Source organism: Mastigoproctus giganteus, chromosome 1 (genome assembly GCF_048544385.1).
Source record: "Mastigoproctus giganteus isolate SK-2022 chromosome 1, ASM4854438v1, whole genome shotgun sequence".
Lineage (NCBI taxonomy): Eukaryota > Metazoa > Arthropoda > Arachnida > Uropygi > Thelyphonidae > Mastigoproctus > Mastigoproctus giganteus.
The window spans coordinates 23644420-23657069 of NC_143575.1; the positions used below are offsets into that span (position 1 = coordinate 23644420).

The 12650-nt window shown below is 37.7% G+C and overlaps 1 protein-coding gene across 1 annotated transcript in view; it reads left to right on the forward strand.

Annotated features, from left to right (window-relative positions):
• The window catches only part of LOC150090638 (alkaline phosphatase-like), a 73272-nt gene that overhangs the window by 43135 nt on the left and 17487 nt on the right, over nucleotides 1–12650 (forward strand). The window contains exon 2 of the mRNA XM_090371998.1: nucleotides 1221–1444. Coding sequence (XP_090228124.1) covers nucleotides 1221–1444 — 224 coding nt within the window. The remainder of the gene's footprint in view (nucleotides 1–1220; nucleotides 1445–12650) is intronic.

The window sequence follows — 12650 nt, forward strand, 5'->3', positions numbered from 1 at the left end:
AATTTCGGACCATTTATCCTCATTCAGGACTTGCGTATGGAAATGTTTCATATCCTATTCTTTAAGATGTAATGTGCTGCTTTGATTTTGTAATCCCAGTCTCGCGTTCAGTGGAATTTCAATGTTTATCTTCAGAATAGCTTGTTAATGCAGAGAATTGCTTGGTGTTCCGGGTTTCCAAGGTCTTTTCTTCCTCTAGGCTACAGTTCCTTTACTGGAGGTATTCAAACACTTAGGAATTTTAGTTCTATTTCTCGACTGTATGCAATGTATGAATGTTACGGAGTTGATTGCATCATATGTTGCTAAAACAGATGATTGCAATCATCTGTTTTAGCAACATATGATGCATCATTAGGCAGACTGTTACGGGGTAGCAGCTCAGCTGTAAACATGAATAAAGACATATTGAATCTGCAAATTGTTTTCTGAGCACAGAAAAGAGTTGAAGTTTTAATAGAATATAGCTTCAGTGTGGTGAAGCATGCATTAATCAGCGGCACACCAAAGAAAGAAAAATGCTGTCAAACATGAATAAATCTGTTATTACCACTCGTTCTACGCTAGAGATGTTAAAGTTCGACTTGGAACGCTAACTGGTCGGTCATTCTCGCAAACTTACCACAGAGATTTTTCACTTTTTCTTGTCGCTGAAAGAGGTTCTCAGAGGATCTCGTTTTACACTGCGTTATAGAGGAGGCAATATAACAGAAAAACGAATCCTTCAGATGGAACACCTCCCTACTTCCCTCACTATTCGTTATTTCTATTTCAAAGTATCAAATCTTTGCTTAAAGGGACACATTTTGGGTCTTTGGGTCAAAATTGGAAATGTTTCCAATGGTTGCAGAAGAGAATGGCTTCTTACAGGAAATCCTAAGAGACTTACCACCCACTCACTATACGAAGATTCTACTTATGCCTATGTTTCTTTCATTTAATTTATAATTGATTTAATCTAATGTTTTTATTATATTTCAATTTTCCATCTGCATTAGTAATTACAGTATAAACAAATATGACTAAATTACTTCGAAAGGAACTGGTAAAATTAGCCTGGTATTAAGTAACGTATACGTACAATTAAATCTTATTGTTAATGCAAAAGTTATGCTTACATAAGTTACGTTTCATAATTAATTTTTTTTTTGTATGTACGCTAAACTGTAGTAATTATTATTCTTTATAAATAATGAAATATTAATGCTTTTTTGTTCTAGTGACTTCTGCGTATTGGGGGATAAAAGCACAGCAAACACTTTATTCTAATTTAAGGAGGATCCCAAATACAAATGTTGCCAAAAACATAATCTTCTTTCTCGGCGATGGAATGGGAATAACCACTGTAACTGCAACGCGTATCTATAAGGGTCAAAAAGAAGGAAAACTAGGAGAGGAGGAACAGCTGGAATTTGAAAAATTTCCTTACGCTTCGCTTTCAAAAGTAAGTAAAATTTTCTGCCTCAACCTTTTTCCTGACAACTCAAATTATTCCATTTTCAGAAAATTCTACTGAATGTTATCATTTATCGATAGACTCCATGGTTAAAACTAAGGAAAAGTCATATCCTGTTTTATTATTTTAAGGGTTTTTCGAAGTTAATTTCATAGTTGTGAAAACGTTTCAGGAACACCGGTTTTGTTATCTCAGGATACTAGATCTGATGAGACTGTAGACCACAGGGCTATTTTATTTTTCAGAAATCTCTGCATATAGAAGAAGGTGTAAGTGGATATGAGGTCCTGTCAACCAATCCCTCATTGCGTATTTTTTTATACATTTGAACCCGACTATGAACCTGACTATGCCTTGATTATGTATTCCTCTCCCTGAACAAAACAAAAATTATATGCTTCTTAGCTTCCCCATAGATAAACTTTAAAAATTAACAGAGAAGAAATAATATACAGCAAAATGCATGTCCTGCTCAATCATTCGATAGTATTTCACAGTTTTAAAAAAGCAATAATGAATCAAATTTTAAATCCTGCGTGTTTAAATCCTCTTGTTCCACCTGTGTTACTGCTTAGAGCTCGACAGTGTTCTGTAAATCCTAGAGGTTTCCTTTTGTAAGAGTGCTGAGTTCATCCTGTAGAATAGTTTTCATGGTTTACGATCCCGTCGTTCTCGGAAAAAAAAAAAACAAGATAAACGTGCTGACTTTCCAGAACCCCTCCCCCTCCCGTCCAGACCTTTTTGGATAAGAAGGTGAAGGTCTTTCCCATTAAGAAGATTGCTGCTCTGCTTTCAGTTCACACCTTATCTGTGATGACCTTTGAAAGGAAGCTTGAGTCAAAACTGAACTTTTTTTTTTTTTTTGAAAATGGCGACGAGCTGTTGTTACACGGAGCAATTTCTTTCGTCAAAATATTAACAAGTTCGAGAGAGAAAGAACTGGAACTCTTAAGTTATGGCTGGCCAAACAATTGGTGCATTAGTTCTCTCATTCTAGCAATATTTCTTTTGCTTCTGATTGTGGATGGACGTTCTGCATTTTCAAACAGAGGTCGACCCAGTTTCAAATTTCTAGAACCAATCAAAAGTTCGCCTCTACCTCTCAAAAATTTCCAATTGCATATTTTTTCAATACCGTTTTTAGCATTTCTTGTGTTTTCAGAAGATATTATTCAAAGATTAAACATAACTTGATGCGCATTCGTCGTTCTTTCAAATCCATAATAAAACGGATTGAAAAAATATTAGCGGCAAACTGTTCATGAAGTATCATCTACTGACAGAACTCCATACTCGTGTCCATATTGACACAGCTAGGGAAACCTGTAAACCTTTAAGTAGCACCTCACTTTATTAAATTTATTCCACATTTCTGATCTTTAACGCTGACATCTCTAAGATAAGAGTTCGCAGTGGTAATTGACTTTTAATTGTATATTTTATTTGTTCTATAGTAATTGATAGCTATTTGTATAAAAATTAACCTTTTTTTTTTTTTTTTTTTTTTTTTAAGTTTAGTCCAGCATAGTGGAAACCCTGATCAGAGTTTCCACTATACTGGTGGACAAAAGTTAAAGTATAAATAAATGTCAGGGTCACCCGAAACATTAGTTAAACTCCCGAAGTGTATTACGTTCGTGAATTGTGTGTGTTCTCTGGTTGATTTGCCTATTTGATGGACGAAATACCCGAGTTTCGGAAAAAACACTGCTATCTACGCCTGGGACCGACTAACTCAGCCATGGAGTAAAAACAGCCTATAAAAGTTCCTTGCATCATTGACGAGATTCGAACCCGGGTCTTTTCCACCCGGTGTGGGAAGGATGGTGACGATGCCATGCCACTGTGCTACCGCGCAGACAAAAGTTAAAATGGTAATGGTTAAACGTTACATTGGAGGTCTTCCTTAATTCTGTGAGGTGTCTCTGTGAAGTTATACAGGCTGTGTAAAGGCCAGAGATGTAAGTGTTGTATGTGGGTTACCGTAGTGTAGGAGTATGTTGAAGAGTTGTTCCTCTGGCCGTTTAGCTGCGGGCCACTAAGGGAACCCAGCATTGCCCGTCCGTCGTCCCGTGGAGACAGGCTAGGTAGTAGATGTGGTTAATCTCTGGCCAGTCCTACCACAGAGTCGGCTAAGCTGTCTACGACAGGTCCAAAAAAAAAAAAAAAAAAAAGATAGAGGATAAGTGCAGAGTGCAAACAAGAAGGGATAGGTACATAGCTAAGAGAATGGAAGATGTACAGGGCGGCACTTCCCTAAAAGCAATGAGGTAATTGCTCCATCAGGCGAAATGAGGAAAGGATGGGGCAATAAAAGGCACCCAGCAAGATGGCCGGGTGCTAATGGCCTATAAAGAGAACAGAACAGCTGTTCCCACTGAATCTAGGCTAAAGATCTCAATTAAATGTCGAGTCAGTTCCAGTTGAAATTCAAGTCCTGTTCGTGATGAGGGACCTAGTCAGGTGACAGGGGATTACACTGTCAGGCTCTGATGGTGGTTAAGTCTTGTAAGTGATAATAGGCATCAGATAACAAAGGACTGGAGACGTGGAAAGAAGCCAAAGATTATACAAATGAGATTGTAGGGTCCTGCCGCTGCAAAGCATGGTGTCTACAGATTAAAATTCGTCTCTTGACGAAGAGATCCTCAGCAAAACGAGATATAGCATTGTAATAACGTTCCTCGTTGATAAATAAGTATTCACAGCCACGAGGGAGGTCTTATAATGCTGTGACAAAGATGGACTGCTGTTCTTCATATAGGGGACAGTGATATAGGAGATGTTCCTAATCTTCATCCAAGCCACACAGACATCTATGATCTTCAGTGATGCCAAGTGAAACGAGCTTACCATTGATTCAGCCGTGTCCAGTTAGGTGGAACGTAATATACAATACTGGGTTAAACCAAGAAAGTGATCTAGGAAACACCTGAAAGATGTTAAGTAAGAATCTCTAAGTGACTTACGAGTGCGTCAATCTATACTGCCAGACTTGTAAAAGGTGAACAGCGAGACGTCTTCTTTCCACCTTGATAAAATTAGTTAGGTCAATCGTGAAGTTTGAGAAAGTTGCAGCTGTTTCTCTTGAAATGTGGTAATGAAGTCCCCTCCTAATAACCTCCATGTTCAAAGGCAGCACTCCAGCCAATATCTGCAGCGCAGGGTTCCTCACTGTGCAGCAGGCTCTAGTAGACGAGAAGGGATGCTGCGTTGAATCTCAAAGAGTTTTTTCTGGTTTTGCTCAATAACGGAAATGGGACCAGACCCCCGGCACAATAAGTCTCCACTGAAGAAAAATGGCTTTGTATATGAGAGACAGGATACACTGATTTAGCTCCCATTTTCTCCTAGTCACTCGGGCAACGATTGCAGCGTACTTTCTGACTTTCTTATGTAGGTACATCAGATGGGGTAGAAAGGTAAGCTTGCTGTCCAATTCCACACCCAGATACTTCATCTTTGTTACCAGCTTGACTGTTTTGTTTGCTATATTAATTTGTGGTGGTCGGGAAGTTAGGAGAGAGCCTTTTAACAGGATTGATTAGTTTTTTCGGGTGAAATTGACAATTTATGAAGGTTTGCCCATGTCTGTAAGATCTGCAAGGTTTAGTTGCTCGCGTTCTCCAGGGCAGCCCCGGGTGGCACCAGGAACAACAATTATGAGATTATCCCCAGAAACCTGTGCAGAGGCACCACCCAAATCCATGTCGAGAAACTGATCCATAACCACGTTCCAAAGGAACGGGCCAAGGGCTGACCCCTGTTGGCAGCCCCTGCATACGTCTCTGTTTATAAGCTGGTACACGTTTAAAGCTGTTATTTGCCTATTATGTAAGTAATCCTTGAAGCAGGCATAGAGATTTGGTGGCATATTAAGCTTGTCTCAGGCGTCTGAGGATACTAGGCCACCACAGCAGGTCGAAGGCCCCAACAAAGTCCACGGAAATGGCCAGATAGTATTTAGAAGGAGAGTTGATAGCTGCTCCAACCAGGTGCTTAATTGCATCCAACAGTGCTTAAAGCATAGTTCAAAGTTAAAATATAATAGAGTTAAACTGAACTTAAATTTTGTACATTAATCAAATAAATAATACCAATGAGCGTGATAGTACAGTAGGTTCGCCACTTGGCATTTGTTCGGAGGTGTCTATGTTCAAATTCCATGGAAGAACAAAGGGATTCTTAAGATCCTATTCAACTGGAGCAATAGTTAGCCGATCTCAGGCGGAGGTAGAGAAAGTTCTTAGAGTTAATGTTTTTTAAAATTATGGATTAGATTACATGCATAGAGCAGAGATACAGTGGGTGGTCAAAAATTTTAGAGAATAGGATATATAAAATGTACTAAAATTATGGGCTATCAAAACGTTATTTTGATAGTCCGATGTCTTATAAAATAACATGAAAAAATTATTTGTCAATGGCTTATGCAGTTTCTCAAATTTAAAGTAGAAGGATGAATATCCCGAAAATCGAGCTTCGTTGAATTTTAACCAAAATTTTGACTAAAGAGGGAAAAATGTTAAAGTCGATGAAAGAATGACTAGAGTATTTCAGGAAGTATCAACCAGTTATACAGCCAGCTGCTAATTGGTAAGCAGGATTAAAAAGAAGAATGGAGTTAATTGAGATAATCGAAGGTCTGATCATCCATCTCAAACAATCAATTCAGAAGTAATTGCTATCATTGAAGAAAAAAAATTAGAAAACAAAAGAAATTAAAGTGTCTGAACTTAAAAAAGTACTAAACATTTCCCTTGGAAACATTTCAGTAACAATAATCCATGAACATTTGGAATTTGTCCAAAGTTTTTGCAAGATGGGTTCCAGGATACCTTTCCATTCATGACAAACATCAGAGGGTGGAATCATCAAAAGAGAACTTAAAATTTAATATCGCTAATCCAGAGAGATTTTTATCCCGCATAGCGACTGGTGATGAAACTTGGCTACATTTTTATGATCTTGAATCAACTAAAAGTACGCGGTGGAAGCAAAAAGGCTCTCCATCACCCAAAGTTGCGAACTCAAGAGTGTTGGCCTCAATTTTTCTCGATTTTATTGCTTACCCTGCATCTAAAACCACACAGCAACAAGGGGAACGTTATGCCAAAGTTAAAAGCATCCATGCATGAACTACGGACTGCATAAGCTAAAATTCATGAACATGGATTTCAACAATTAACCCACTCCTTTGTACAGCCCAGACTGATCCCAAATGACTATTATTTGTTCAGAAACCGTCTCATCTTCGGGGAACTCATTTTAAAGAAAATGAAGAACTAAAAGCAACTGGGGAAGCCTGGTTTGATGACCAACCTGAAGACTTTTTTTGAAGCATTTAACTATTTAAAATTATATACAGTAACTTTATTGAACTTCGGTATGATTACATTGAAAATAAAGAAAGAAAGCATAGTACAAAATTCTATCTTCTCTACTTCATTCTCAGACCTTTTTGACCAACCCTCTTAGGATAGTATACCTCTGGGTTATGCGGAAGGGGGCATCGACGATGGATGGTATGTGCAGAAGGATATTTCTTTGCAGGCAATAAACTTGAAATTCTACAAAGTCTTACACCTACTACGTACAACAGTAGCTGCAGAAAGCAAACATCACAATGGATATGTGGAATGGTGACGCCATAAAACAAATACCTGCCATGAAGATTGAAATATAAAACTAAATTCATTTCTGAGAAAAGCTCACTCTAGCATCTTCTTATTGATCAAGTTCCTGAATGGAAAAGCGGAACAAAGTGACTCTGAGTACAACAACGTAACTCTGAACTTGAAAGGTTAGGAAATAGAACATGTTGCATCAAATCGGATGAAAAAATTCAAAAGGTTTTGTATTCCAATTTACAGATGATATTCAAAACTTACCTAAATTATATAAAGATGATAATGGAAAAGATGTCTGAAAAAAGTTAGAAATATCGACAAAGGTTTTCATGCAACTTTTAAACACTCCAGCGAAATATTTTCCATTTAATTGCTAGTCCTAAGCCTGGATAAAGTGCGATGAAAAAATCGGGTGCAATTATGATATCCGCTAAACCACAGAAGGCAACACACTCAGGTAAATTTACTGCAAATTAATCATCTTTGAGACAACAGGCGAAAATCAACTGGCCGCATTTCAATGACACCAGAATAATATATTGGAAGACATGGGCCGTCCCTAAGCAAAGTAAGAACTTGCTTACTCTGTTCGCAAGTTCATTTCAGCTTGCCTTCAACTTAAACAAACTTCTTGCTTAAGATGCCATCATCTAACACAAACTGCAATATTTGCACTTATAATATTTTCACTGGACTAAAAAGTCCAGCTCCAAATTCGAGGGTGATGTCTCGTTCCCGGGGAGTATCTTAAAAGATTATGTTTCTCACCTCCAATGGTTCTATTAATTTTTAAAATTTCCTTTCATTTACTCAATTTTTATTATTATTTAATTTTTATATATAGTATATATTTTTTGTTGTGTATATATTTATATTTTATGCACTGCTATTAAATCTTTATTTTCACTTTAGAGTTTGCATATTTATTTGACTACATCGTAATTGGCTTGTTTCTAATTCTTCAGTTTCATTTTCTGCCTACACCAAAGCTCGCAACAATTGTAAAGCAGTTATTAATTAGTCCAAACTAGAGTTTGAACAGGCTAAGAGTAGAAAACTTGCTTCTTGCCCTAATGTTAGCCGAGCATTGGTCTCTTGTCAAAGCTATTGGCCGCAACTTTTGCCCATCTCTGCTCCCACCTCTGTCGAAACCAGATGGTTCTGTTGTCACTTCAGCCAAGGATAAAGCTGACATGCTAGCATCCCATTTTTCTTCCAACTCATCTATTAATGATCTTGGTAAAACACCTCCCACCATTCCCAACACGCTCCATTCAATGCCTCCTGTGGTCTTTCGTCAAAAGGATGTCAGATGGATTTTGATGAATCTTGATGCTAAGAAAATCCAGGTCCCGATGGTATCTCTCCACTTGTTCTCAAAACCTGTGCTCCTGAACTTACTCCTATTCTTTGCCGCCTTTTTTCACTTTCTTATTCCAAAGGTGTTTTTCCTTCTGCTTGGAAATTTGCTCATATCCAGCCAGTTCCTAAAAAGGGCGACAAATCTCTCCCACCCAATTATCGTCCCATTGCAATTACTTCTACTCTTTCTGAAGTAATGGAGAAATCAATTAACCGCTAACTCTTAAACTACCTAGAAACCTTCCGTCTGATCAACGATCGCCAGTATGAATTCCGTTAGTGTCGACCCACTGGTGATATTCTGCCTACACCAAAGTTATGTTACCCATTTATGGACTAATTCAATGGAAAGGTTCGAAATTTATGGACTAATTCAATGGAAAGGTTCGAAATTTATGGACTAATTCAATGGAAATGTCAAGAGCAACTACTCAGTGAAACACGAGTATTTGCTCTTGACATCTCAAACGCTTCCGATCGTGTTTGGCATAAAGATCTTCTAAACAAGCTTCCATCTTATGGTTTGCCAACTGTTTTTAGTAATTGGTTATCCAGTTTTCTCTCTGATCGCTCACTGAGGGTGATGGTAGATGGCTCTGTGTCTTCTAACTTCTCCACTAATTCCGGTGTCCCCAAAGGTTCAGTTCTTTCCCCCACTCTTTTCCTCTTGTATATTAATGACCTTTTTCCATTGACTGGAAATCCTATCCATAGTTTTGCCGATGATAGCACATTGCATTCCACTTTCCATTTTGAGAAACCTTGCCCTGCTCAAACAGCTTCAACTTCTCGAATATTCGCTACCAATTCCTTAAATACCGATCTTCAGGTAATTCTCCGGTGGGGCATAGACAACTTAGTTGATTTCAACCCTTCTAAAACTCAGTCTTGTCTTATATCTCTCAAAAAAGGATTCTTCTGCTCCTATGCTTATCTTTAGTGACACTCCGATTTCTAGGCAAAATGATATATCTCTTTTGGGGATTTCCCTGACTTCTAATCTCTCTTAGCACAAGCACATTAAAAATATTGCTTCCTCTGCATCAAAAAAACCTGGTTTTTTTCTCGGCGTTACTTTTCTTCCAAACAGCTGCTCACTCTGTATAAATCGCAACTCCGCCCTGCCATGGAATATTGTTCCCACATCTGGGGTGGTGCCCCCAAGACCTCTCTCTCTCTCAGGCTTCTTGATTCCATTCAGAAGAGGGCAGTTAGGTTAATTAATGATTCATCTCTAACAGAGTCTGTCCACTCGCTGTCTCATAGACATACTATTTCTGCTGCATGCCTCTTCTACAGATACTTCCATGGGCACTGTTCTTCTGAATTGGCTTCTATAATTCCCGCTCTCTCTTTCAAAACAGTCCGAACACATGCCACCACCAGCCAATATCCATTTACTGTCCAACTTCAAACTCACAGAACCAACTTTTCATCTTCCTCGTTTATTCATTCAACTGCCGTTTTGTGGAACAACCTTCCTTCATACGTATTTCCTGAAAATTACAGTCTACAGAAGTTCAAGTCCAATGTCAACAAATATCTTCTTTCGTCTTCTCAACCTCCAATCCAAGTACGATACTAAGTATTATAGGTTCTAATACCTCTCGTGTTTGGAGTTTACATAAAAAAAAAAAAAAAAAACATATAAGTTAGTGCTAAAGCACTAACAGCAGTTGAGCCAACGAAGTTGTATTATTAAAAGGCATCATTGTATTATATCTCATATTGTAAAATTCTTTATAAAGCCTATCTTTCATACTTTGAATAAGTAATTCAGCGTTATGTTTGTACCTATTTAATTAATCTGAAACGTTTTTCCTGACTTTTCTCTGATTCTGTAGAGCTGGGTTGCCCAATCCGCGACCCATTACTTCACATTGTCACCATCTACGCAACCCCAAGTGTTATGTATCTCCTGCTTTTAATTTTACCTCCTTCACTATTTAACAATATTTTTATTAATTACGCAATAAGAATGTTATTAAGGTTAATATAAATGACCTTTGTGCTGTGTATAATTTATTATACTTTTATATACTGTTTCTAATGTTTTTTTGAATATTATCAATTATTAAAAATTTCTTTGAATCCTAATTGTATCGTAATAAATAAACACAACTATTTTAAAATGTTACTCGATATCATCATTCTTCTCTTTCTTGGTGATTCCTTTTTACTTCTCTCTCTCTCTCTCTCTCTCTCTCAGGGGGTAACTTGGGATTTTTTTTTTTTTTTTTTTTTTGGCTGGTGCAGCATAAGCCTCAGGCTTCCTTGTACCATATGGCCATTAATAATAATAAAAAAAAAAAAATAATAATAATACATACACGTATTTAAATGTTGTAAATGCCATATTTGTAAATTTGTGAACTTCGCAACTCTTTCATTTTTAACTTGATTACAGTGTACTGTATTAGGCTACGTCTGCTACTATATATGCAACCGAATTAATTTTAATGGAACTGTTAAAATTAACAGTTCCGTTTAATTTTAACAGAACTGTTTAATATCGTAAAAATAAACTCTAGTCCAGAAAAATTAGCATTAGATTTGTTACAATTATACAAAAAAAAAAGTCACGACTTGCCCCTTTATCTCCCTTGAAGACAATTTAAAAACAATTGTACGTGTATTTTTGTCTTTTATTCAGCTTGTTTATACATATTTTATTTATTTATTTTTAATCAAGTAACGTGAACTGAAAATACGTAAATATTTCTAACCAGGTGGCACTGGCTTGTTCTTGCTTTCTGAAGCTTAGAAAGCAAGAACAGAGAATTTGAAGCCTGCGGTTAGTAATAGTGATGCGTATGCGAAACGTTAGGCCACAGAAATATGAGATGTGCAAGGCGTGAGTCGATTAAGTTGGACGTTAAGTGGAAAAGAGAGGGTAATGTATTTTATTGCCTTCAAGTGAGCTGACTGTTTTTGTTTTTTAAATCGTATTATATTCTTGACACACTTAGCTACCATTTTGCCTCGATTATTGCAAAGATAATAATAACAGACATCAGCCATATTTCCCAAACTTGTTTTATTGGTTAATCTTTACAAGCTGATACCCTTCCGGTTGAGTTTCGAGGAGGCGTGACGTCACTGCATATGCCTAGCCGGCTGTGGTTAGTCTTAGCGTGTTTATCTTCCCCCCTTTCCGCTGTTTTAAAACCGGGAACTCGTTTTCCGATTTTAAAACAGCGGCGGGGGGTTAACACCCTAAGATCAATCGGTATTAGAATTAAAATTGAAAGGTATTAGAATCTGGGTGTGGACGAGTACCCAGAATCATCTGTCCAGGTGACTGATGCTTCTGGGTAGTCAAGCGGTCAGACACAACAACAGAACACACACGTACACACAAACATACACTACTCATTTCTGGCCCTTCTACAGTGGTACTGTTCTTCACAGAGATACGAGGCGGAGATGAACTGACGTTCCAGGTGCCAGCCATTACAAAAACACATGTCCACATGTCCAGTTAATAGAAAAAAAAAATTATGAAACCCCCAAACTGAAAGGTATTACAATCTGCAGTACTTAAACTGTGCGTGGGTTGAAGAGAAAATGACAGAAGATACTTGTTGCTATTAGACTTGAATTCCTTGAATTCAGGAAATACGTGTGAAGGGAGGTTTTTCCACAAACAGAAGTTGAAGGCAAAACGAGGAACAAGGAAAGTTGGTTCTGTAAGTTGTACAGTCGAAGTGAATGATGACTGGTAGAGTACGTGTTCGGAATGGTTTTGGAGACAGAAGGGGGGGAAAGGTAATTATAGAAGCCAATCCAGACGAACAGTGTGCTCGGGAAGTATCTAAGAAAAGGAATGCAACAGAAACAAAGGAGATGGGTCATTAATTAACCTGACTGCCCTCTTTCCACCAGCTGATTCAGATGCCTCTGGACCAGCTGGTGGAAAGAGGGCAGTTAGGTTAATTACCAATAGATTATTTCCGGTGGACTATCTAGCGGCCCCTTGCGAACACTCTTTACAGTAGAAACCTCGAAATGTAAGAAAGATTCAAAAGAGAGACGATATAGAGGCACCGCCCCAGATGTGGGATCAATATTCCAAGGCAGAGTGGATTTAAGAATTGTTACATTTAAACCTTACAAATTTATTTTTTGACAGATAAATTTGTTTTATTAGTTGAACTATTCATCATGTATCAATAATGAAGAAAAGGTAGCGAGGGGACATA